At 48.8% G+C, this 27,089-nt stretch overlaps 1 protein-coding gene across 1 annotated transcript in view; it reads left to right on the forward strand.

Annotated features, from left to right (window-relative positions):
* Positions 1-2,391: 2,391 nt before the first annotated feature.
* Agfg2 (ArfGAP with FG repeats 2) overlaps positions 2,392-27,089 on the forward strand; it is a 36,168-nt gene continuing 11,470 nt past the window's right edge. Inside the window, exons 1-5 of the mRNA XM_051161230.1 lie at positions 2,392-2,764; positions 21,188-21,281; positions 21,811-21,926; positions 25,356-25,509; positions 26,146-26,308. Of these exons, the coding sequence (XP_051017187.1) occupies positions 2,544-2,764; positions 21,188-21,281; positions 21,811-21,926; positions 25,356-25,509; positions 26,146-26,308 (748 nt within the window). The 5' untranslated portion in view covers positions 2,392-2,543. The remainder of the gene's footprint in view (positions 2,765-21,187; positions 21,282-21,810; positions 21,927-25,355; positions 25,510-26,145; positions 26,309-27,089) is intronic.

A 27,089-nucleotide genomic window follows, 5' to 3' on the forward strand; every position in this document is an offset into this window, starting at 1 on the left:
AGGGTGTCCCCTGGCTGCCTGGGCAGATTATGAAGGGGAAATAGGGTTGTTACTCCCTGATATGGCTTGGGTGGAGCAGAGACAGGAGGAGGAAGGAAGCACCCTTTGGTTGCTCTTGCAGACCACACCCTGTAGGGAAAAAAAGGGAAAAAAAAAAAAAAAAAAAAAAAAAAAGGACCGAAAGCCAGCAGAGTTCAGTGGTCACCCCAATTTATTTTCACTTGCTAGTGGCTGAGTGCACCAGCTTGGTTAACATTCTAAGAGGCAAAGAAATAGCCATTAGCTAAAGAGAAACTGTGCAAGGAATGGACAGCGTAGGGAAATGCTGAACGCTGACTTAAGAGAAAGTACAAAAGGCCTTTTAAAGGTTTTAACTTAATTCAGTTTAATTTTGAGACAGGGGCTCACTATGTAACCCTGGCTGGCCTGGATCTCATTACATAGACCAGGCTGGTCTTGAACTCACAGAGATCCGCCTGCTTGGAATTCAAGGCAGTATGCAATCATACTGTGCAGCAGTGTTTTAAATGCAATAAGATATCCCCCTTGCATGTCTGCATGGGACTTGGTATCACCTGTCAGGGATGAAGTGTGTTTGTAGCTATGATAACAGGAGAGATAGAATTGAGTATGCTGCCTACTCTCGCTTACATCTGGACATTTTTGTATTCTTTCTTTGTATGTTTGTATGAATGTATGTATATCATCCTGGGGATCAAATAGTGCTCCCAACTGCTGATCCTGTACCCCACTATGAAAGACATCCTCAGAGCATGGCCTGCTTGTGTGTGTGTGTGTGTGTGTGCGCGCGCACACACACGCACATGTATTTGGAAACCACAGGTTAACACCAGGCATCTTCCTCATTTTTCACCTTCTTTTTCTTTTCTTTTCTTTTTTCTTTCTTTCTTTTTTTTAGCAAGTAGATCTCAGTGGCCTGGAACCACTAATTTGGCTAGACTGGATGGCCATCAAGCCCCAAGGGTCTCTCCTCCCCAGCTCTGGGATTACGGTGCACACTGGCTTTCATGTGGGTTCTGGAGATGGAACTCAGGTTCTCAAGCTTTCGTGGCAAGCACTTCCATCTATACGGAATAAACTAAGCAACCTCACCAGTCCATGGGTTCCTGTGCACGGATGACTCCTATGGCTCTGGCCTCTCCTGGAATCAGGCCTATGCCTGCCCACCCACCTCCTTCCTCAGCCCCCTGGAGCTTTCACAAAGGTGTCCCATTGACCTGCCTGAAACGAAACTACGGTCGTCAACAGCCTAAAACATGTCCACTTTCAGCCTTTCCTTTTGAAGACCTTGAACTTCTGGTACTCCTACGTCCGCTTCTCACATGCTGCAAGTAACAGGCCTGTGCCACCACTCTGGGCTGTGTATGCAGTGTTGGGGTTTGAACCCAGAGCTCAGCGCATGCCAGGCAAGCAGTCTACCAACCACGATACATGCCTGGCTCCAGACTAGGGTTTTAAAAACCAAAAGACTCAGATTCAAACTCTGACTGAATCACAACACAGTTCTGTGATCCACTTCAACACGTTTTCTTCCCCCCCCTCCGTGTGTGTGTGTGTGTGTGTGTGTGTGTGTGTGTGTGTATACACTCGCTTACAGGAGTCTGTTTTCTTGCAGGAGTATGCTCCAAGGATCAAGTCCAGGTTGTAAGGTTGGTGGGAAATGCCTTCATCTCTTAAGCATTTCTTCGGCATCGCACCTCAAGGTTTTTTGTTTGTTTTTTGAGATAGGGTTTCCCCCTGTAACCCTGGCTGTCCTGGAACTCGCTGTATAAACCAGGCTGGCCTCGAACTCACAAAGATCCGCCTGCCTCTGCATCCCGAGTGCTGGGATTAAAGGCATGTGCTACCACCTCCCAGCTCCACCTCAAGTTTTCAACTTAACTCTAAAATGGGGTCTCCTCCTATGGCTTGCATAAATAAAACATCTTTTATAAAGCATTTGCTCTCCCCTTCTCTGTCTCTGCCTTTCTCCTCCATCCCGTCCTCGGGCCACTTCTTTTCTGCTTCGCTTGTCTCTTGGCTCAGCCTGGAACAAGCCTTTGAAATTTGGCGGGAATTCGTACCAATCCGGAGGGTGAGCCCTGCGTGCGCCCGGAGCACCTCCTTTCTCTCGCACGCTAATTTTGCAACCTTAACAACCAATCAGAGTCAGCCCTGGAGCCCGTGGCAAGAGGGGGCGAGGACAAGGAGGAGGGCACGCACAGTACTTGCACGGTGGGGGTCTTTGTGAACCAATGGAAGAGGCCGGAGGCCGGGCGGCGGTGGGGCGTGGCTCTGGAGGCTCTAGCAACGGGAGGCCGTCCCGAATCCGGCCAATCAGAAAGAGGAGGTGGGAGGAAACTAGCCAATCAGCGTGCAGAACAAGACGAGGAAGGGGGCGGCGGAGTCTCTCGCGGTCGTGGTCCGGGCTGCAGGAGCTGGTGTCAGGGTTGCCGGGCGTGCGAAGGCGGCGGAGGCGGGAAAGGCAGCGAGCGGTTAAAAGGGGGAGCGACCGCTGACTTGCAGAGGAGCTCGGGATAGAGATGGTGATGGCGGCTAAGAAGGGCCCGGGCCCAGGTGGCGGGGTCGGAGGGAGCAAAGCGGAGGCTGAAGCGGCTTCGGAGGTCTGGTGCCGCCGAGTGCGGGAGCTGGGCGGCTGCAGCCAGGCCGGGAACCGACACTGTTTCGAGTGCGCCCAGCGCGGGGTCACCTATGTGGACATCACCGTGGGCAGCTTCGTCTGCACCACCTGCTCCGGCCTCCTGTGAGTGGATCCAGGGGAAAACTGGGTATGGGGGTGAGAGGGATCCGCAGGAGCTCGGGGGGGGGGGCGATCCGGGAGGTCAGGGAGTGGAGGAGCCCCGGCATTGGATGTGGCCGCAGAAGGTCGCCTGCTGCAGAGGTGTGTCGTGGGGGGAAAAGGGAAAACGCGCAGGGGGACGGAAGATGAGGCTGGAGTCGCGTTGCGGAGGGAAGGGTGGGGGCTGTGGAAGGACACGGGGAGAGGATTGGAGAAACTCCCTGAGGGAGGCGAAGGCGAATTGCAGGTGGGGAAAGGAGAAAGTGTGGAGAATTGAAAAGAGCCAGGGTGGAGTGGGGGAGGGATTTAAAGGGCCAGAAATTGATATGGCCCTTTAAAGGGAACTTCAGCGGGAGATGTGTTGTATCTGGGTTGGTAGAGTGCTTGCCTAGCACGCCCAGAGCCCTGAGTTTCCATCCCCAGCTCCGCATGAAAACCTAGTGCTGGGGTACACGCCTGTAGTCCCAGCACGGAGGGGGCGGGTGGACCAGGAGTTCAAGGCCAACTTATGCCACTTGAGACTCTCTCCCCATCCACCAAAAGGCGGGTGGGGTGGGGAGGGGAAAGAAATAGGGAAGTCGAGCCTAGGAATAAAAGAGCCCTGTTCTGGCTTGTGTGTCCCCAGCTGTGGTAAGTAGGCAGGAATGGAAAATACTAGACGCATTGGCCGAGGTTGACAGCCTAGAGTGGCAGGTATGAAGCCAGGGATCAGGTGCAGATCCTAATCTGTCAGGCTCTGGAATGCTAGCTAGAGGGTTGACGACTTACAAAATCTAATGAGGCTGAGGGCCAAAGGGTTATCCTGGTGGACAGCTTAAACTTTTCCGGAAGAAATGAGGATCGGGACAGGATATTCTTTTCTTTTCCCTTTTAAAGTTACGTCTATTTCTCCGTTTTGGATTGTAGGGTCACGGAGGTTCCGTGGCTTGTGTGGAAATCAGAGGACAACCTGTAGGAACCAGCTATTTGCTTCCACTGTGTAGGCCCTGGGGATCAAACTCGGGTCTGCAGGCATGGGCTGCAAGCCCCCATACCGCCTGAGCCAGCTCACTGGCCCTCAGCCGGGGCCTCACACAGTCCGGGCTGACCTTTAATTCACTATGTAGCTTAGGCTGGCTGTGGAGGGATCCTCCTGTCTTCACCTCTTTAAGGAATGGGATTATAGGCATGCTCTGGCGTCCTCAGCATGGGGTCATTTTTTAAATGTACTAAGTCTCATCTAGTAAACCCTTACATTTGGGGTGGGGTGGGGCAGGGGCTTGGTTGTAAAATCCACAGTGCTGCCTTTAGCAGGAGCACTATTTACTCATGTCCCAGTCACATCTGGTTATTCAGTAATCACCCTCCCCCTTAGGAATTATTTGATTAACGTGGGATACCAGATCTTTGGTTTTCTTAGGGACTTATTTTTGCCTGATTTTCTAGTATTATGTTAGTCACTGCTATTTTATTTTATTTTAATTTTTTTAAATAAGGGATGCCCTCCTGCTCTGATATGCATACCAGCCTAGGGGGCACGGGGGGGGGGGGGGGGGGGGAGGGGGGGAGAGGAAAGAGAGTATTGTTCCTACGTGACAGATGGGCGATCAAAAGCAGAGAGAGGTTTAGTAATTTACCCAGTGCCATATGGAGGATTCTGTTTCCAGCATTTGCCATTTAGAATGAGTTATGATCGTGGGGAGGACCAGAAGTGAGGATCCAGGTGCCCTAGGAGACAGTCTGCAACTCTGTCTCCTACTCCATTGTCACCCTCTTTTAAACATCTTACTGTTGTTGTTTTTTTGAGACAGGGTCTCGTGTAGTCCAGGCTACCCTTGGCTGTGTAGTTAAGGATGGCCTTAAACTCCTTTCGCTTCTGCCTGCTCAGTGCTAGGATCACAGGTGTGCGCCATTAGTCTGGTTTGTGAGGTGCTGGGATCCAGCCCAGGCTTTTATGAATGGTGTGGGGGTGCGCTTGACTGAGCTGTAGCCCTAGCCCTCTCTCTCTCTCTCTCTCTCTCTGAGCTCCTCAGCCTCTCTTCTATGTTGTGAGGTTGGGAATGATTCTGGTCAAAGTAAAAGAAAAACAAAAACAAAAACAAAAAACATTGTGGGGGCTGGAGAGATGGCTCAGAGGTTAAGAGCACTGGCTGCTCTTCCAGTATGTCCTGAGTTCAAGTCCCAGCAACCACATGATGGCTCACAACTATCTATAATGTGATCTGATGCCCTCTTCTGGTATGCAGGTGTGCATGCAGGCAGAACACTGTATACATAATAAATAAATAAATAAATCTAAAACAACAACAACAACAACAACAATAACAAAGCAAAACAAAACAAAAACCACTGTGCCTAGACATAGGCCACCATGTACGATCTCAATACTGGGGTGACTGAGGCAGGACAGTGGTGAGTTTGAGGCCGGGTGTAGATTATTTGGCTGAACCATATCCCCTGCCCACCCCCGCCACAGACAACACATGGAAAGTGTATGGGTTTGAGAGGATGGCTCAGTGGATAAGGTACTTGCCATGCAAGCCTGAGGACCTGAGTTTAGAGTCACAGTTCCCAGGTAAATGACAGGAGGGTACATGTGGTGGCTTGCTTGTAATCCAGCACTTGTGAGGCTCTGGGTCAGAAGAGAGACCTTCCCTTAACATAGAAAGTGGAGAGCAATTGAGGAAGACACCCGACATCAGCTCGCGCGCACACACACACACATACCCTCCCGGCCTTTAAAAGGCGAGTAAGTATATTATAGCATGTAGTTAAAAAAAAAAAAAAAAAGAAAGAAAGAAAGAAAGAAGAAAGCATAAATCTTGAAATGTTCTGAGAAGGGAAATCTGTATTCTTTTTCTGATCCTTGGGTTTGAACCCAGGCCCTTGCACGTCATAGGCCAGTTCTCTACTACTGAGGCACGAGCCCAGTGCTGGAAAGTCAAATAGAGCATCTGGATAGAAGTAAAGAGAAGCCTTAATGACCTCTCAGAACTAGGTCCTAATTAAAACAAAAAGAAAAAAAAACCTGCCACCAGTGGTGGCGCACGCCTCTAATCCCAGCATTCAAGAGGCAGAGGCAGGTGTGTCTCTAAATGAGTTCCAGGCCAGCCTGGTCTACAAAGTGCATGCCAGGACAGCCAAGGCTACAACACAAGGAAATCCTGTCCTGAGAAAGAAAAGCAAAGAACAGGAAAGCTGTTAAAGTGTTCTAAAGGTTAGGAGTGATGGCGCGGGAGATAACAACCTCCCTCCCGGAGAGATGGGGGCTGATGAGTACTTCTTGTTTTTGCTGAAGGCCCAGGTTCCGTTCCCAACACCCACAAGGCAGTTCACAACCGTCTGTAACTCCATTTCGAGGGGAGCCAGCATCTTTTCTTCTGGCCTGCAAAAGCACTAGGCGTGCGTGTGGTATACAGATCAAACAGTCATCCACATAATCTAAAAAATAAATAAATTAAAAAACAAACAGTAACAACAAAAGCAGATCCCAGTGGGTAATAATAAACAAAAACATACAAATCACAAACCTGTGATACAGGAGAGCTTGCTTTTAAACCAAACCATTGGGTAAGGGAGATGGCTCAGCTGTTAAAAGGACCTGCTGCCAAGCCTGATGACCTGAGTTCAGTTCCCACAGGTGGAAGGGGAGAGCTGATTCTCCCAAGTTGTCCCCTGACCTCTACGCACAGGCCGTGGCACAGGTACCTACATAGAGAACAAATACGTGTAATTAATTTCTTTTTTCCAAGTGGGCAGGGTCTCAGTATATAGTCTAGACTGTCCCAGAACTGGCTCTGCTGGAATAAAAGGAGTGGACCACAAAGCTCCACTTTTTTTTTTTTAATTGTTTTAAAGGTTTTGAAAAGATAAGTCTCTGCATAAGCAGGAAGCGCTGACATTGTTACCATTATTTTCTAGATTTTTGTTTCAAGTGTCCCCTGATAACCTTTGTCTTCTATAATGAACATCCCTCCCTCAATCAGGACAGTAGGGAGGCCAAGGGATCTAGGCCATATTAAAAGCCTGATTTCCTTTGCCGGAAAAGTTAACTGCTTCTGTATCAGCGCACAGTTTGCAGGGCCTCACGCCTCTCCCTCAGGGTCGCTGTCACAGCTGCTGGTCTCCCTAGTTAAAAGGCTGGTGCGGGAGAAGGTGCTTGCTGCCAAGCCTGACGACCCGAGTTTGATTCCCTGACCCACGTGGTAGGAGAGAACTGACTTCTTCAAGTTGTCTTCCGACCTCCATGGGAGCACTGTGGCACTTATGTATGTGTGCACGTGCTTGCACATGCATGCACGCACGCGAATGACTAAGGGATGGATTGGTGATTCGGTGAATAAGAGCACTTAATGTGTTTTTGCAGAGGACCAGGGTTCAGTTCTCAGCAGCCATGTGGTAACTCACAGCCACCTGTGATTCCAGCTCCAGGAGGTTTGATACCCTCTCTTCTGGCTTCTGTGATGCCAGTCACGCATATATATACACTCAAGCAAAAACACATAAAAAGTTAGAAAATTAAAAATTTAAATCTTAAAAAAACATTTAAAATCTAATTTTTAATGTGGAATTTATTTTTATTTTATGTGCATTGATATTTTGCTTGTGTGAGGGTGTCAGATCCCTTGGAACTGGGGTTACAGACAGGTGTGAGCTGCCAAGTAGGTGCTGGGAATTGAACCCAGGTCCTCTGGAAGAGCAGCCAGTGCTCTAACCACTGAGTAATCTCTCCTGCCCCTTAATATACTTTTGAAAAAAATTTTGTTAAATATTTTTACATATGCATTTATATTATTGCACTTATATACAATAAACTATCTACAGTAAGAAGAACCACTAAACAATAGGATGTATGTCTGTGTGTGTGTGTGTGTGTGTGTGTTACATTCATAGTGTTTTGGCTGTTTGTATTTGGCAGTCTTAAAGGAAACATCTTTCCTATCTTGGTGAGTCTAAACTTCTGAATGTTAATCAGCATCCATCATATCTCGTCATTAGCAACTTAAAGTATCTATCTAGACCTAAAAAGATCTTAACCTCTAAACAACTCAGCTTAATTGCAAAGCTAAACTATCTTGTTTTCAACCCATCAGAGACTTGAGAAAGAGCAAGATTGGATTACCTGAGTATACAGGGAGAGCAGGTTAGCAGCTTCCCAAATGAGAAGATGACAGAGACAGTTTGCTGTCTGAACAGTCACCCAAAACTCTCTATAAATCAACAGGAAGAAACCTTAAGAGAAGGACTCCCCATTTCTCTTAAGGGGGGTTGGGTAGGTTTTGGGTTGCTTTTTTGAGTGATAGATGTTTCTTTTCTTTCTTTCTTTCTTTCTTTCTTTCATGTCAATTTCTTATTTAATTTGAGGCAGGGTCTCATGTAGCCCAGGTTTGCCCAGAACTCACTCAGTAGCTAAGGATAACCTTAAATTTCTTTTTCTTTCTTTCTTTCTTTTTTTGCTTTTTAAGACAGGGTTTCTCTGTGTAGCCTTGGCTGTCCTGGACTCACTTTGTAGACCAGGCTGGCCTCAAACTCATAGCGATCCACCTGCCTCTGCCTCCCGAGTGCTGGGATTAAAGACGTGCGCCACCACACCCGGCCAATAGATGTTTGTTTCATTGGGAGTTGGTTATAAGTTATTATTGGTCTTATTTACAGAGAAAACAAAGTTGGACTCAGGGATGTCTCTCCTTTCCTTTATCTTTCATTCTTAGGTTTGGAATTAGGGTTTGAAAAGAAAGAAAGGGGGATACCGAAATATACAGAGATGATAGGACAAAAAAGTAGATTAGTGAATCTACTTCTCAACTTAATGCCTTGTTTTCTTTCCAAGACAGTAGATTGAAATTTTTTTTAAAGTCCGTACATTAGGATTTTGTGGTGATGGTAGATAGAAACAGTAGTAGGCCAACAGACCGCGTATGTATTTATTTGGGTAGTTGACAACTTTCAGTCGAATGACTGAAGCCCCGGCCCCTACCTTGGGCATTGCAGATGGAGTGGGAACAGCCCACCAGCTTACCAAAGAGGAGCCTGTATCAGTAGAGGTAGTAGTGATTCTCAGCAAGCAGCAGAGCTCAGTGCGTGTTGCATGGCAACGTGAGCACGTGTGATGTAAAGAAAAGACGCGGGGAGATGGCTCAGCTGCCCTGTCTTAGTCTGCTTTCTCTTGCTGTGGTAAAACACCATGACCAAAAGCAACCTGGGGAGGAAAGGGTTATTTGATCTACATGTCCGGATACAGTCCCTCATGGAGGGAAGTCGAGGCAGAGGCCATGGAGGAGTGCTGCTTACTGGCTTGCTCTCCTAGGTACCTTTCTCACACCCAGGACCACCTAGCCAGGGAGGCACCGCCCACAGTGGGCCTTTCCACGTCAAGCATTCATCAGGAAAAGGCTCCCGCAGACTTTGCTGACAGGCCAGTCTGATGGAGGCGGGTCCTTAATTGATGTCTCTCTTCCCAGAAGACGCTAGCTTGGGTCGAGTTGACAAAACCGTAATCAGTACACACCAAAGCATCCCCAGGGCCTACTGGGTGGCGCACGCCTGTATTCCCAGCACTCAGGAGGCAGAGGCAGGCGGATCTCTGTTTGAGGCCAGCCTGGTCTACATAGGGAGTACCAGGCCAGGCAAGGCTAGGAATCGCTCCATGTGTGTCTGGACCCCCAGGTGTTGGGGGTTGGGGCAGAGACAGGAGGATCACGTGGGTGGGTGGGAGTGAGGAAGCTGGCGTCTGGTTAAATGAGAGACCTGTCTCAGGAGGACCGGGTTAGAGATGGCTGGAAAGCGGACCTAATAGCCTTCTCTGGCTTCCGCAAATGCCATGGGTGGGTGTGAGGGTCCAAATATACCACACAAAGGACAAATTAAAGTAAAACATTTAAAACATAGTCTTTGTTAAAATGAAGAGTTTTTTTGTTTCTTTGTTCATTTCTTTGGGACAGGGTTTCTCTATGTAGCCCTACCTATCCAGAAGTCTCAACGTAGACCAGGCTAGCCTCAAACTCCGAGATCCGGCTGTGTCTGCTTCCCAAGTGCTGGGATTAAAGGACTGTGCCAGCACTACCCAGCTAAGATTTTTTTTTTTTTTTTTTTTGCGGGGGGAGAGGGTGTTGGGGTTGGAGAAGGGTTTCTTTGTGTAGCCCTGGCTGTCCAGGAACTCACTCTATAGACCAGGTTGGCCGTGAACTCACAAAGATCCACCTGTCTTTGCCTCCCAAGTGCTGGAATTAAAGGTGTGCCCCACCATGCCCAGCAGAAGAACATAAATGTTTATTTTATTATGTGTACAGGTGTTTTGCCTCCGTGGCTGCCCCTGTAGTATGTGCCTTCAGGGCCTGCAGAGGTCAGAAGAGGCCATCAGATGCACTGGCATTGGAGCTACAGAAGGTTGTGAGCCTTCATGTGGGTGGCAGGAATCAAACCTGAGTTCCCTGGGAGAGCAGCCAGCACTCTTTTGTGTGTGTGTGTGTGTGTGTGTATTTGTTTTGTTTTTTGTTTTTGGAGACAGGGTTTCTCTGTGTATCCTTGACTGTCTTGGACTCACTTTGTAGACCAGGCTGGCCTTGAAGCAGCCAGCACTCTTAACTGCCAAACCCTCTCTCCAGCCTCTTCATTTATTTTTATTTATTTATTTATTTTTGAGGTAGGGTTTCATGTAGCCCAGGCTGGCTTCTAAGTAGTTATATAGGCGAAGGTTGGGCTGCAACTTCTGATTCTCCTGCCTCTCCCCGTCAAGTGCTGGGATCACAGATGCGCACTGCATGGCAATACTCTGTTTATCGGACTTGAACGTAAGGCTCCGTGCACGCCAGCAAGCATGCTGCCGCTGCCATGTCCCCAACCCCCTGCAAAGCACATTCAAGGGAAGCTTTCAAACACCACCCTTGGCACCCTAGCGAAGAAAGGAAACAGCAGGAAACACTTTGCTTTTAAAGCCATTTTTCTCTTGACTGTGTCATAAACATGGCTGCCTCTTAGAGAAGGAAGAAGCCTCTGGAGGCAGTGTGCAGAACTGCCAGGCTTCCCAGTCGGGCATGTTGGCTGACGCAGTAGAGCTGTCTTCTTCCAGCCATAGCTGAATTTCCTAAGGTTTAGAGGAGGGGAAAAAAGAAATCACACTTATTTATTTATTTATTTAAAGAGTTATTTATTATTATGTATACAGTGTTCTGCTTGTATGTACTCCTGCAAGCCAGAAGAGGGCGCCATATCACATTACAGATGGTTGTGAGCCACCATGTGGTTGCTGGGAATTGAACTCAGGATCTTTAGGGAGAGCAGGCGGTGCTGTTAACCACTGAGCCATCTCTCCAGCCCCTATTTATTTATTTTTGTACATAGTGTGTGTGTGTGTGTGTGTGTGTGTGTGTGTGTGTGTGTGTGTGTGTGTATGTGTGTGTGTGTTTGCATATGCCATGGTATCCATGTGGAGGTCAGAGGACAACTTGATAGAGTCCCCTTTGTCCTTGCATCATGTGTGTCCCTCGGTTCACACTTAGTGGCAGGTGCCTTTCTTTACCCACTGAGCCATCTCATTGCCTAGAATGCCATGCTTTAGCACCGCACGCAGGCCTCCTAAGCCTTCTCTCTTTGCATGGACTTCTATGGCCACGCTTTGCCTTTTGTTTTTTTGTTTTGTTTTCTTCTTTTTTCTTTTTCCAGTCAAAGCTTCTTTGTGTAGTCCTGGCTGTCCTGGAACTCGCTCTGTAGACCAGGCTGACCTCAAACTCACAGAGATCCATCTACCTCTAACTCCTGAGTTCTGGGATTCACACTGGTTTTTTTGTTTTTTTAAATGAGGTCTTTTCCCAGCTGTAACAAGAACCTGATGCATCCCAGTGAGGGCCTGAGATGGGCCGCTAGTTAGCACAGTTTCTAAATTTGCATGCATTTGCATATATGGGCTGCCACAAATGTAGTTGCCAAATTTGACCTGGTTTTGATCATTTTGTTTTCCTCCAATACCTAACTTCTTCCTTCCTTCCTGTCTTTCTTTCTTTCTTTCTTTCTTAGTAGTAGCGATTGAACCATGAGCCTCTACCAGTGAACTTTAATTTCTTTAACCAGGATTTAGTTGTTTTGGATGTCCCCCAATATACACATAAAATTATTTTAATATTTGTCATTATATGTATTTATTTATTTGTGCAAGTGCAGGTGTGTGTGGAGGTCAGAGGACAGCTATAGGCATCAGATCCTGGAGAACTCCATTCAGGTTGTCAGGCTTGGCAGCAGGCACCTGCACCTTCCCCTCATATCTCACAAGCCCTTGTATTATTTTTGAGACAGGTTCTTACATAGCCCAGGCTAGCCCCAAACCACCCATGGAACTGAAGGATGGCTTTCTCCCACACAGACGCTGGGGTCACTGGCCTGGGAATGGCTTTATGTAGCCCAGACTGGCCTTCACCTCTTTATGTATTCTTATAACCCTAACTCTCCTGCAAGAGGATATATCTGCTTTTTGACACTTAAAATGAGGTAGAAAATTGTTACTGAAAAGCATCTAGTGAGCTGGTACAGTGGCATGCACATGTAAACCAGTACTCCTGACACTTAGGCAGGAGGACAGAGTTCAAGGCCAGCCTGGGTGACATATTGAGAACCCGTCTCAAAGAAAAGCCATATACTGAGCAATACCTTAGTGTTTTGTATTTGAGTTTGCATGTATGTTTGTGCACACATACATGTGGGGGCCAGGGCTTAAACTTATATGTCAGGTGCCTGCCCACCTTGTTTCTTTGAGGCAAGGTCTCTCATTGGCCGGGAACCCACTGAAGCTAGGCTGCCTGTCCAGCAAGTAGCCTGGAGTCATCTGTCTCAGCTTCCCTGGTGCTGACATCCCAGTCACAAGTCACCACAGCCAGCTTTCTTTATGTGGATTTTGGGGCTGGAACTCAGGTCTTTGTGTTTGTTCAGCAAACACTGTACAGACTGAGCTGTTTCCTGACTCCTTAAATGTTCTTTCTTAGCCGGGCGTGGTGGCGCATGCCTTTAATCCCAGCACTCGGGAGGCAGAGGCAGGCGGATCGCTGTGAGTTCGAGGCCAGCCTGGTCTACAAAGTGAGTCCAGGATGGCCAAGGCTACACAGAGAAACCCTGTCTCGAAAAACCAAAAAAAAAAAAAAAAAAAAAGTTCTTTCTTATTCTGGCTTCTTTTGGGGGGGGGTCGTTTTTGTTTGTTTGGTTTTTGTTTTTTTGAGACAGGGTTTCTCTGTGTAGCCTTAGCTGTCCTGGACTCATTTTGAAGACCAGGCTGGCCTCGAACTCACAGTGATCCGCCTGCCTCTGCCCCAGGAGTGCTGGGATTACAGGTGTGTGCCACCACACCCGGCACTAAGATTTATTTATTTATTATGGATACAACGTTGTGTCTGCATGTACAACTGCACACCAGAAAAGGGCACCAGATCTCATTATAGATGGTGGTGAGCCATCATATGGTTGCTGGGAATTGAACTCAGGACCTCTGGAAGAGGTCTTAACCTCTGAGCCGTCTCTCCAGCCCTATTCAGGCTTTCTTAAAAACCCCTGTGGGATAAACCACTGTGTGGAAAGAAAATGGTGTGGAAAGAAGCCGATGGGTGGCACATGTCTACAGTCTCAGCACTTGGGAGCTGGAGGCTATGGGATCTGGAGTTCAAAGTCATCTTCAGCTGTGTGGCAAGTTGATACCAGCCTGGGCTGCATGAGACCCCTGCCTCAAAATATCCCCTCCCCCTAAAAAAAAAAAAAAAAAAAAGGAAGAAAAGAGAGAAACTAACATTGAACTACATTTTTTTTTCTTTCTTTCTTTGTTGTTTTTTCCAGACAGGGTTTCTCTGTGTTAGCCTTGGCTGTCCTGGACTCACTTTGTAGACCAGGCTGGCCTCGAACTCACACAGATCCACGTGCCTCTGGTTCCTAAGTGCTGGGATTAAAGGAATGTGCCACCATGCCTAGAGATGCCACCTTTTTTTTTTTTTTTTTAAACCAAAGCAAGGTGTGCTTCTGTGACTGGCTGTAATAGACTTTTCACTCTTGTCCGTCTTTACTCTGACCGTGGGAGCTGGGCTTCACATGGCCACTGCTCCAGGCAGGAATCTACAAAGAGATGTGCTCTGGCACATCATGCGTGCCTCAGTTTCCCTGCCTGACTTGCTAGAAGTGGCTCCTAGTTGAAGTGCCCTGTCTCGGTGGAAGGAAGGTGTAGTCGGATGTCCCGTAATTCAGTGCTTTTCTATCTGGTTGAGTTGGAAAGTACACATGCACCTTGACCTGTTTGTTTCCTTTTGTTCCCTCGTCTCTCATGGGCACCTTTACTGGGCAGAGGTGGACGTCAGAGTTCCATTTAATGATTGATTTAGGCTTCCCTGTATGGGTGTGCATGGGGGTGTGGCTATGTGCTGATGTTGTTCACACTGGCCCTCTGTGTAGGATTGGCTATCCTGGACTCAGTTTGTAGACCAGGCTGGCCTTGAATTTAGAGATCTGCCTGCCTCTGCCTCCCGAGTGCTGGGACTAAAGGCGTACGCCATCATACTTGGTAGCCTGGTTTTTGGTTCTGGACATCAAGGTCGGGTTGTCATGCTTATTAAGTAATCATTTTACCATCCCCAAACCCCTGATTTATTCATTTTATGTTGGAGGTCCATGAACAACTTGAAAAGTCTATAAGGAAATTAATAATGATGATGAGGATGATGATGCCAGGCATGGTGACATAGGTCTGTAATCCTAGCACTGAGACTGGATGACTTGCAAACTCAAGGCTAGCCTGGGCTACATAGACCCGTTCTCAAAAAGCAAATAAAAGGCCAGTGAGATGGCTCATGAAGTAAAGGAGCCTGCTGCCAAGCCTGAGGGTCTGAGTTCAGTCCGAGACTCCCCCGAGTTATCCTCTGCCCACCACAGGCACTCTGTGGCACACGTGCCCCTGCGCACATTGAAGCACAAATAAGGGAGCCTGTGAGAAGGGTCAGTGGGTGAAGGTGCTTGCTGTCTAACAGATAAATGTAATTTTTTTTTTCTTTTTAAAGCAGAACAGAAAAAGAAGAAGCTGGGGGCGGTGTCACACCCCTGTGATCCTGGCACTTAGGAGGTGGGAAAAGGAAATGAGATGACAAACAAAAAAGAGAGGGAAAACATATAAAGGCTTGAGAGCAGAGAGGAGCCAGCAGGGCTGTCGGGTGTACCCGGCTCTGCACAGTAGCGCTATTGTTTATCTTTACACCTGAGCAAGGATGAGTGAAGTGGATTGAAGCAGAATTAGATTAGGAAGAGATTTTTAAATTAGTGAAATTGACTGTGGAGCACGGTGGCCTGGGAACGTTCCAGCTGTTGAAACCCCCAGCTGGGGTTCCCTGGTATGAGTCCAAGAATACGGCTCAGTGGGTAAAGGCGCCGTCGTGAGTTCAAGTCCCAGGACCTGCGTGGCAGAAAGAGAGAACTGGCTCCTGTCTGCTTTCCCCTGACCTCCACACCTGGACACGCCGCATAGATCGATGGAAAAGGTTTATTTATTTGTTTGACTTTAGGAAAGAGCTAAGCGGGTTGAGCTGTCTGTCCCTGACCACAGGTAGCAGAGTGGAGCTTGTAGCAGTGAGAACGCCCAAATCCAGGTTGAATGGATCTGGACACAAACATTCTGAGGAAAGAAACTGCCAAGTTTGGATTTGGCCCCCGATGAGAGGAGGAGGTAGATGCTGGGTGGAACTGGTTTTTTTCCACTGTCGACCTGACTGGAACCTTCTTATCTCAGCCTCTCAGCGGGTTTGATGCTTCCATGGATCGAGATAGAAACAAAAATATAGGCCAGCTTGAGAAAGTAATGAGGCGTTGGTGAGGTTGGAGGTGCTTATGTGCTTAATAAAATCAAAGGGGAGGAGAGAGAGGCGGGGAGAGACCTAGGAATTCTGTTTGTCTGTACATGCAAGAAGTTGCCTTTGCAAAGGGCTTTGGAGTGTTTTTGAATGCCATTAGGAGCCTGGTTTAAAAAAGAGAGAAGCTGGACGCAATGGCACACGCCTGTAATCCCAACACTTGGGAGGCAGAGGCAGGCGTATCTTTGCGAGTTCAAGGCCAGCCTGGTCTACAAAGCGAGTACAGGACAGCCAAAGCTACACAGAGAAACCTTGTATGGAAAAACCAGAGGGGGTTGGAAATTGGGGCGCTGGGGATGTCTCTCTGTTGGTGGACGCTTGCATGCAGGAAGCCATGAGGTTGGTCACCAGCATCTCATAAGTTGGCCATGGCTTTTTGGTTTTTTTGTTTGTTTGTTTGGTTTGGTTTGGTTTTCGAGACAGGGTTTCTCTGTGTAGCCTTGGCTGTTCTGGACTCGCTTTGTAGACCAGGCTGGCCTTGAACTCACAGCAATCCACCTGCCTCTGCCTCCAGAGTGCTGGGATTAAAGGTGTGCACCACCACCACCCGGCTTATAAATTGGCCATGGTAGTGCACCAATATAATCCCAGCCCTGGGGGTGGGGGTGGAGGCAGGTGAATCAAGAGTCCTTGACTCTAGAGCAAGCTAAGGTCCAGCCTAGGCTACATGTCTCCAAAGGAAGGAGGGAGGGAGAGGAAAGAATATAGATAACGACACTGGCTTTTAGGCTCAAGCCGTAGTAATCACTTTGCTCTCTACTGTTTCCTCCTGGGCCTGCAGAGATGCCCTGGGAGTAAGAGCTCTCGGACCCCCAGTACACATGGAAAAAGCTAGCCATGTGCATATAACAGTGATGTGGGAGGTTGAGACAGGGGGATTGCTGGGATTAGCTGACTGCTCGCCTGACTCTGGGTTCCACCTCAGAGGACTAAGGTAGGAAATGACAGAGCAGGGCTCTGATGTCTTTCTTCAGCCGGGCCACAGGCACACGTGTATGCACACAGCATGCACACGTTAATTAACTAATTCAGTTTAAAATTAGTGCCCTGTTCAGGCTGGGCAAGGAAATTTAATCTCTTGAGTTTGCCTGGCATGGGTCTGCCATCACAGAAGGGCAGTCCCTTCCTCCTAATTTAGGTGAGGGTGTGGGGGGGGGGGAGAGAACCTGAGTTTTGTTGGGGACACTGGGTGCAAGCCAGAGGGTTGGGTCTGTTTCATTCCTGCCTAGTGAGTCACATCTGGCCCATCACATGACCTTGGACCTCACACGACCCAGGACTGGGCCCAGCTAGCTGCAAAACACCTAGGCCATTCTCTCAGGGGCTGGCTGGCAGCAGAGGGCCGAGTTGCTACGTCTGTGTTCTCAGCCAGCAGTGGCCTCCGCATGATTCAGAGAGACACAGTCTGACTCATAGGCCCTGCAAGTAGGCCCTCTTTGCCAGGTTGCAGCCTCCTTGTGGAACATTCTCCCTGCCTCACCCCACCCCCCCCCACACACACACACACTGGCTGTGGTTATTCATAACCCAGTCCCCAGACATCAAGGTCAGAGCTGAGCTCTTTCTGTCCTGTACTTCAGAAACATCCTGTTCCCTCCACATGCATTGGGGGGCCATGGTTTTCAATCACTTCTCAGCCTTTCCTCATCCTGTCCCATCCCCCCTCCCAGGCCCCCCTCCCCCCTGCCACTCACGCAGAAGATCCACTGTTGTAGTAGTCCAGTTCTGATGGATGCCTGCCTCAGCTCCCCCTCCCTCCCCTCCTCCCCTCCTCCCCTTCCCTCCCCCTCCCCTCCCCCTCCCCCTAACAAGGAAGCTCCGCTGTGTTTACAGCTGCTAACAGTTCCTGGTTGTCCTTTCAGGAAATGTCAGTGACCCTTCTTATGATAGGTTTAGAATGTTTTTCTAATGCAAACATAATAAATTCCACCGTTCCCATGACCTGGCCGGTTTTCTTCCTTCCCCACTGCTAACATCCGGAATCATTCTCCCTAATCCATCAAGAGTCTGACCGGATGGCTTCTGCTGCACTGAGAAGTACACACTCGCGCGCACGCGCACATACTCGCGCACACACGCGCACACACGTACGCCTGCATGTGTCTGTACTTCTGTGGAGGCCTGAGGTCACCATCGAGTGTCATTCCTCAGATAAGAGTGGCTGTGTAGAGTGTTCCTGTACCACACACGAAGCCCCGCATTCAACCAGCAACACTGCACAGAAAGGGGCGTGGCCCCCAACGCTTGTAATCCGGGCCCCTGGGAAGTGGAGGCAGTGGGATTGGGAGTTCAAGGTCATCCTCGACCACATAGCAAGTTCCGGGCCAACCTGGATTATAGGAGACTCTGTCTCAAAAATAAGAGGGGGAAGCAGGCTGGTTCAAATTAAAAGGCAAGCCAGATCAAGTCATGAGAGAGCAAGCACTCGGGGAAAGCTAGGCTGCCTGGGAAACCCGATGCCAGATGCCCGGGCAGATGCTATTAAGAGCTCTTGTTCCCTACAGGACCCACGTGCTGTCTGGTTCCCTCTCACCTCTCCTTAGATGTCATCCTCTTGGATACTGCTTGTCATTTTATGAGAGCATCTGGAGAGTCCTTACTCAAAAAAGTCTAGCGACAGAACGGCTGGAAATGACCTCCTTGTCTGGAGTCTTCACTGTCCCAGCTTTCCCTAAAATCCCTTAATGAGCAATCTATCACCCAGGAGCAGCTACCCTTCGCTGTTCACTCTATGGTTTCCCGTCAGCCCCCTCTCCACAGTTCTCAGCTGTTCTTATAAACTTGGCAGAGACACCTTCGCGCCATGCGCGCGCCTGTGAATGTGAACATACACTCCTCACCTAAATATTTTTAAGGTGCTATTATTTTACATGCATGGGTGTTTTGCCTGTATGTATGTGTACCTTGTGGGTGTAGTGCAATCTGAGGCCAGAAGAGGGTGTCAGATCCCCTTCACTGCTGATGGTTGTGACCCCACCATGGAGTTGCTGAGACTCCAACCTCTGCAGGAGCAACCAATGTTCTAAACTACTAAACCATCTCTTTAGCTCCATTTTTAAAATTTAAATCATCATCGTCATCAGCCGAGCATGGTGGCGCACGCCTTTAATCCCAGCACTCGGGAGGCAGAGGCAGGAGGATCACTGTGAGTTCAAGGCTAGCCTGGTCTACAAAGCGAGTCCAGGACAGCCAAGGCTACACAGAGAAACAAATCATCATCATCAACATCATTCACTTATTTTGGTTTTTCAAGGCAGGGTTTCTCTGTGTAGCCCTGGCTGTCTTGAACTCACTTTGTAGACCAGGCTAGCCTTGAGCTCACAGAGATCCGCCTGCCTCTGCCTCCTTAGTGCTGGGATTAAAGACATGTGCCACCAAGGCCGGCTCTAGCCCCATAATTTATTCTGTCTTTTAAATTTTTTATTTTTATTTTTATTTTTTAATTTTTTTTTTTGAGACAGGGTCTCATACCTCTGGCTAGCCTTGAACTTGCTGTGATTGCAGGTATCTGCCAGCACACTTGGTTTATACAGTGTCGGGGATCAATTCAGGGTTCATGCGAAGATTCTACCAGAGGCCTCAGTATCACAGACTTTCTGGTGTGAGTCTGTGGTCTTTCATTTCCGAGTCTACTTTATTTGTTTTGGCTTGGCTGGTTTTGTGTGAAGACAAAGCAAGGAGGACGTGGGGCTGGTGAGATGGTTCAGTCGGTCAAGGCACTTGCCACCAAGCCTGACAGTCCCCACATGAACCATGTAGTGTGCACGAAATGAATACATAAATATATACATTTAATTTAAGGAAGGGGAACCCGAGAAACCCTCACCTAGCTGAGCTGGTGGTTTCCCGTTGGAACCATCTCTCTCCCTAGAAGGTCAGGTGAGGAGGGGTAAGAAATCCCCACAGGGTGTCTGTGGGCAGCCCTGCATCCCCTGCCCCGCCAGGAGTTAATGGAGCAAGCACAAAAACTCAGCGGAGAACCTGTTATCACTCTATCTCATGGCTGAGCTGTTTTCAACTTGACTTCTTCCTGCTTTATTAAAAGATCCAGGAAGAGGAATGCCTGAGGTACCTCTTTTTCCAGATATGGCTTCCTGTTGGGGAGACGTGGGGGTGGGCTGTCCATTTCCCCCCACAGCTCCATCCTTCTGTTAAGGGAGCGACGCAGCTGGCTTCCGGATAGCAATGCTGCTCGACCTAGCCTATCTCTTGTTGCTGTCATCCGTGTCAGTCACGGGTCCCTCCCTAATCTGCCATACCTCATGCTTGGCAGAGCTCACAGGACCTCAGGATGTGCCGCCATAGATCTAGAACAGTGTCAGGAAAGGGGATGTGGCTGAGTGTCTCAGCTCCCAGAAGTCACCCCTCAGCCTGCAGGCTGAGCACTGGACAGCATTTGAGGGGCCTAGAGGAGGTGTCAGGATGACAGGTTGTGCCTCCTTCTCCAGAGGCACAGACAGGGCCACAGTCAGTGTGTTAGCTTCTCTTTCTTGTCTCTTACTTAAAGGCTCCAGAACAGTCTCATTAGTGTTTTTTCCTGATATTAGGAATTAGCTTTTAGTAGGGATTTTACTGTTTTGTTTTTGTTTTTGTTTTTTTCTTTTTCTTTTTTGATTTTTCGAGACAGGGTTTCTCTGTGTAGCCTTAGCTGTCCTGGACTCACTTGGCAGACCAGGCTGGCTTCGAACTCACAGCAGTCCACCTGCCTCTGCCTCCCAAGTGCTGGGATTAAAGGCATGTGCCACCATGCCCGGCCCGGGTTTTTAAATTTGATTACATGTATATATTTAGTGTATGGGGCACAAGTGCCGCAGTGTTAATGGAGGCCAAACAAGAACTGGCAGGGATCATTTCTCCCCTTTGCCCTGTGGGCTTCAGGTCCACAGATCACCAAGCTCTGTAGCAGGTTCCTATACCTGCTAAACCGTCTTGCTGGACCTTGGCAGGACTTTTCTTGCTATTGGTGGTGGCTTTTTAAATTTTCCAATATTTGGGGTAGAAACCAGGGTCTTGTGTATACTAAGCCAACCAATTTTCTTTTTTCTTCCTTCCTTTCTCTTTTTTTTTTTTTTCTTTTCTTTTTTTTTTTTTTTTTTTTTATGGATTTTCGAGACAGGGTCTCTGTGTTAGCCTTCGCTGTCCTGGACTCACTTTGTAGACCAGGTTGGCCCCGAACTCACAGTGATCCACCTGCCTCTGGCTCCTGAGTGCTGGGATTAAAGGTGTGCATCACCATGCCCGGCGCCAACCAAATTTTCAACTTATAAACCATACTCCTAGACTCCCCCTGGAGGATTGTAGGGAGGTGCTCTACCACTGAGCCACACCCTCAGCCCCTCACTGGGGGATTCTAGGCAGGAGCTCTACCACTGAGCCTCACCCCAGCCCCTCACTGGGGGATCCTAGGCAGGGGCTCTACCACTGAGCCTCACCCCAGCCCTGGGATGGGCTCCTAACTAAGACTATCTTCTGTGCTGTTTTCTCTCTTTTCCTCACTGACTCCCCACGTTCACCTGCTGCAGCTCTCCTCTCTGTCTCCGCCCTACAGGAGAGGCCTGAACCCCCCTCATCGAGTCAAGTCCATCTCCATGACAACTTTCACTGAGCCTGAAGTTCTGTTCCTCCAATCTCGGGGAAACGAGGTGAGCAGCTGCCGAGGCAGGAAGTAGCAGGCTGAGGCTCTGCCACTTGCTAGCAAAGCTTTGCCTCATGATGGTCGGAAAACCCAATAGTTGCCTTTGGCTTTGTTTTTTCTTTGCATTTATCTAGTGCCTGCCTGCCTGTCTGTCTGTCTGTCTGTCTGCCTGTCTGTGGCAGAAGGGGATAACTTTCAGAACTTGATTCTCTCCTTTCACCATCTGAGTCCTAGGGATCCAGCTCAGTCGTCTTTCAGCACCCCCACAATTTTGGGGGGGATGAAATTTCATATTTTCAGTATGTGCAATCACTTACCTCATGTATACTGCGTGTTTACATAAGGCTTGGTCTATTCAACTATAAACTATGGGGCAGGGGTTATGTCTGATTGGAAGGTCCATGTAGAACCCGCACACCACCCCTCACTGTATCCAGGCTCCATAGATATTTTATCTTTAAAGACATGGACCTGAGGTCATTAATCAGAGGTGTACTGACGGTGCCGTTCACACTCCACTGGTCCTGTGCCTCCAGGTCTGCCGGAAGATCTGGCTGGGTCTTTTTGACGCTCGGACATCGTTGATACCAGATTCCAGGGATCCTCAGAAGGTGAAAGAGTTTCTCCAAGAAAAATACGAGAAAAAAAGATGGTAAGGAGCAAGAAAGAGGCACATGTTCAAACCACTCTGTGTAGCAATCCCATTTCCAAAGCAGTGCTGGCGTTTTCCAAAGACTGGGCTTGGAATGGGTCTTTTTCTCACCCCGACATCCACGTTCAATTAAATTCTGACTTCAAAGTAACAAATTAAAACAGCATATTGGTTCATGCCTTTAATCCCAGCACTCAGAGGGGCACAAGGAGGCAGATCGCTGAGAGTTTGAGGCAGCCTGGTCTACAAAGCGAGTTCCAGGACAGCCAGGGCTACACAGAGAAACCCTGTCTTAAAAAGCAAAAAAAAAAAAAGAAAGAAAGAAAAAGAAATTTAAGGTTATCCTTAGCTACTGAGTGAGTTCTGGGCAAACCTGGGCTACATGAGACCCTGCCTCAAATTAAATAAGAAATTGACATGAAAGAACTTGTTATGAGTTATTACCCCTGCAGTTCTATTCGAGGCATGTAGCACAGGCTGACCCTGAACTCGACATATCCAAGGACAGCCTTGAACTTTGGCCTCTCCGCTGCTGCCTCCTGAGATTACATGTGTACGCCACCGCAGCTGGCTTCTGTGGTGTCGGGAATGGCACCCAGACCTTCATACACGTTTGGCCTGTGTTCTACCCACTGAGCCACATCTCCAGCCCCAACCCTGCTGTTTTGATGCCTTCTCTCTCTCGGGGAATGAATGGAGCACGGGGGTAGGCCTCTACAGCTCAGTAGATCATGTGCACATGTGTGTGGCAGGGTGCATGTGTCAGAGGACAACTGTGTAGAACAGGCCCTCCTTGTAGGTGGGTCTCAGGGATTGAACTCAGGTCATCAGGCTTGGCGGCAAGCACCCTAACCTGCTGAGCCAAACTGTTAGTACTCCGTTTCAGTTCCTGAGGCAGGGCCTTTCACTGAACCAGGCGCTCCTGTTTAGCTAGACTGGCTGCCTGGCGAACCCCTGGAACCTACTTGTCGCTGCCCCTAGAACTGGGGTTACAGATAAACGTGCGGGTGTTGGGGATCTGAACTCAGATGTCCTCGTGGTTATACAACAAGTGCTTTACCCATGGGGCCATCCCTGAGAGCACCTCTTTGGGGGTACCCTAGCATTAAGATGCTTCCAGAATAAGGGTTGTTTACAGGAAGTGGGAAGGGATTTTTCTCTGGCAGGAGCTGGAGGTCAGGGCAGACTGAGCTCCATATTGGATAAGGTACAGACACATTCTCTGTGAGACTGAGAAGGAGAAACACGAGGAAACCTGGTAGTGCAGGCTGCTGATCCCAGCTACTCCAGCTACTCCAGAGGCTGAGAAAGGAGGAGGAGGGAACATTCCAGGCCTCTTCGTGCTATAGGATGAGTTCATGGGCAGCCCGGGTAACTCAGTGAGACCCTGTCTCAAAAAAAGAAAAAAAAAAAAAGTACAGAAAGGGCTTCAGTGTAACCTGTGGGAGGCCCCGGGTTCAATCCCTAGCACTGAGAAATAGGGGAGACCCAGAAAGTGAAAGAGCGACCTCAAGAAGGAAATTAGAAAATAAGAGCACTGCTCTATTTGTTTGTTTGTTTTTTCGTTTTTTTAAGACAGGGTCTCTCTGTGTAGCCTTGGCTGTCTTGGACTCACTTTGTAGACCAGGATGGCCTCGAACTCACAGCAACTCCACTGCCTCTGCCTCCCGAGTGCTGGGATTAAAGGTGTGCGCCACCATGTGGCGAGCACTGCTCTATTTGTATCATTGTGTCTAGGATTACTTAAAACCAAGATGGTTTGAAATGTTAAAAGAAGGGGAAAAAGTCTGGCATGGTGGCGCATGCCTATAATCCCAGCACTCAGAAGGCAAAGACACGTCCTCTGACCTTCAGTGGCACACATGCATGCACACCTATACTTGCACATGTGGCACACACATGTGAATAAATTTGTAACAAAGAAAGATGCATTAAGATACCCAAGAAGTACCATCAGTGGTGGCACACGCTTTTAATCCCAGGTGGATCTCTGTGAGTTTGAGGCCAGGGCTATACAGAGAAACTCTGTCTCGGGGAAAAGACACCCTGGTTGGAGAGGTGGCTCAGCGGTTAAGGGCACTAGCTGCTCTTCCAGAGTTTCTGTTTCTCGGTTCAATTCCCAGCAACCACACGGTGGCTCTTGAGGCATGCAGGCGTACATGCAGATATACTCAAAAACATAAAATAAAATAAAGTAAATCTTTTAAAAAATTTATTCACTTTATAACCCGATTGTAGGCCCCCTCCCCCATCTCCTCCCAGTCCAATCCTCCATCGCTCAAACCCCTTCCCTCTCCACTAGCCCTCATAAAGGGAGAGGCCTCCTCCCCTGTTATCTGATCCTAGCCTATCAAGTCTCATCTGGATTGACTGCATCCTCTTCTTCTGTGGCCTGGCAATGCCTCCCTGCCAGTGGACAGCAGAGTCCATTTCTGACTTACATGCAGATATACTCATAAACATAAAACAAAATCTTTTTTAAGAAAAAAAGATACCCAAGAGGCAACTGGATGTGGTAGCTGATGCCCAAAAGGGCTAACGATGTGGCTCAGTGGTAGAGCACCTGCCTAGAATCCCCCAATGAGGGGCTGGGGGTGTGGCTCAGTGGTAGAGCACCTGCCTAGAATCCCCCAGTGAGGGGCTGGGAGTGTGGCTCAGTGGTAGAGCACCTGCCTAGAATCCCCCAGTGAGGGGCTGGGGTGTGGCTCAGTGGTAGAGCACCTGCCTAGAATCCCCCAGTGAGGCGCTGGGTGTGGCTCAGTGGTAGAGCACCTGCCTAGAATCCCCCAGTGAGGGGCTGGGGTGTGGCTCAGTGGCAGAGCACCTACCTAGAATCCCCCAGTGAGGGGCTGGGGTGTGGCTCAGTGGCAGAGCACTTACCTACCACGCACAAAACCCGTGGTGTTCACTGAAGAGGAGGAATATACTCAAGGGAACATTGTTAAGATCTTTTTTGGAGGGTGGTTGGAGAATTTGTTTTTGTTTTGTTTTTTGAGACAGGGTTTCTCTGTGTATTCCTATAGCCCTGGCTGACCTGGAACTTGCTCTGTAGACCAAGCTGGCCTTGAACTCAGAGATCTTCCTGCTTCTGCCTCCAGAGTGCTGGGATTAAAGGCATGTGCCTACACCGCCACTACCACCACCTGGCTCTCTAACTTGTTTTTATTCATAAAAGGGAGCTGGTAAAGAAACAATAAAGAGGGCTGGAGAGATGGCTCAGCGGTTAAGAGCACTGACTGCCTATCCAAAGGTCCTGAGTTCAATTCCCAGCAACCACATGGTAGCTCATAAACATCTATAAAATCTTAAAAAAATAATGAAAATAAAAATAAAGATTTTGACCCTGCAACTTATGTTTCCCCAACCACTTCAGCTGAGCTTGGTCCAAGATTTTCTATTTTTCACAGCATAACTGGTTCTTTCTCAAAGGTACGTCCCCCCAGAGCAAGTCAAGGGACCGTCTTACAGCAAAGGCAGTGTCTCTACCTCTTCCCAGGGCTCTGTCCCGGAAGGGAAGCCCATGCGGACACTTCTGGGAGACCCTGTGCCTTCTCTCTCTGATGCTGCTTCCGCTTCAAGCCAGGTAACCCTCAGACCTCATATTCCTGTGAGATGCGGTATTGATTGCATGGGACGGGTTCACGCTATCCTAAGTCAGATCCCGGCGTTTAGCAGACCAGCAGTTTAGGAGCCCTGCTGCTACCTCTACCTTATATCTTGTATCCCTGGACCCTGGCAGAAAGTGGTACTTAGGAAGGTTAGGGTAATAACTTCAGTCTTGACCCTCCCTTCCAAGGAGCTAGGACAGCACTTCTTGTATCTGGCAAAGATGCAGAGGTGAGCCAGGCGGTGGGGGTATAGACCTTTAATCTCACGAGGCAGAAGCAGGTGGATCTCTGTGAATTTGTGGCTAGCCTGGTCTATAGAGCAAGTTCCAGGACAGCCAGGGCTATAGAAAGAGGATGCAGAGGTGAGAGAGGTCCTGGGCACTGTGGGAGCACAGTGGTGCATCTCAGGGTTACCTCTAACGCTCTAAAACACCTAGTTCTTGTGGCCGTGTGAGGCCCTTAGGTGACTTTTGCTTGGGAACCCTCTCAGCCGAAGATACCAACTTACTCTGCCTTCTGTCTGATTAACTGTTGGGGGGCGGCCTAGTAGTCTCTGGAGGGACGCGGGTCACGTGTGGGATTCTAAGTGTCACCCACAATTCTTTCCCAAGTCTGTCAGCCAGTCTCAGGCCCACACAGCACAGGCCAGGAGCTCCCAGCCTCCTCATTCATCCGCCAAGAAAGCCAGCACCGACCTGCTGGCTGATATCGGCGGAGACCCCTTTGCCGCTCCCCAGGTGGCACCAGCCTTTGCCGCGTTCCCAGGCTTTGGAGGTAAGTACAGTTTGTGTTGAGAACCTGTCTATATCGTACGTCAACCACCAAGACACTCAGTCCATCGGGGCTTGACTTTTCCTGTGGCTGGCAGAACAGGGGTCAAGGAACAGCCTGGGTTATGTTGGGGAGTTTAGCCACAAAGCCTATCCGTGGGGGCTCCCAGCACCTCCTTTAGCAAAGAACCCATTTTATTACTTTCTCCGCTAAGCTGGGTGTGGTGGTGCATACCTATAATCCTGATACGCAGGAGGCTGAAAGCAGAGAGTAAAGAGCCGAATAATCACCCCCAGGTTTGTGTGGATGCATAGTCATGTGTGTGTACTCAGAGGCCAGAGGACTGCCTTGTTCCTTGGGTGCCAGCTACCTTTTTTTTTGTTTGTTTGTTTTTGTTTTTCCAAGATAGGGTCTCTCTGTGTAGTCTTGACTGTCCTGGACTCACTTTGTAGACCAGGCTGGCCTGGAACTCACAGCGATCCACCTGCCTCTGCCTCCTGAGTGCTGGGATTGAAGGCGTGCGTCACCACGACCAGCCACCTTTTTTTTTTGTTGTTGTTGTTTCTTTAGATTTACTTGCTTTCTATGTGTGGATGTTTTGTGTGTTATGTATGTGTGTGCACCATGTGCATGCCTGGTGCCCACAGAGGTCAGAAAAGGGCTTTGAATGCTCTGAAACTGGACTTACAGATGCCTGTTAGCCACCACCATACGGGTGCTGGCCAGTGAACGCTGGGCCTCTATGAGAACAAGTGCTCTTAAGCACTGAGCCATCTCTTCGGCG

Source organism: Acomys russatus, chromosome 19 (assembly GCF_903995435.1).
Source record: "Acomys russatus chromosome 19, mAcoRus1.1, whole genome shotgun sequence".
Lineage (NCBI taxonomy): Eukaryota > Metazoa > Chordata > Mammalia > Rodentia > Muridae > Acomys > Acomys russatus.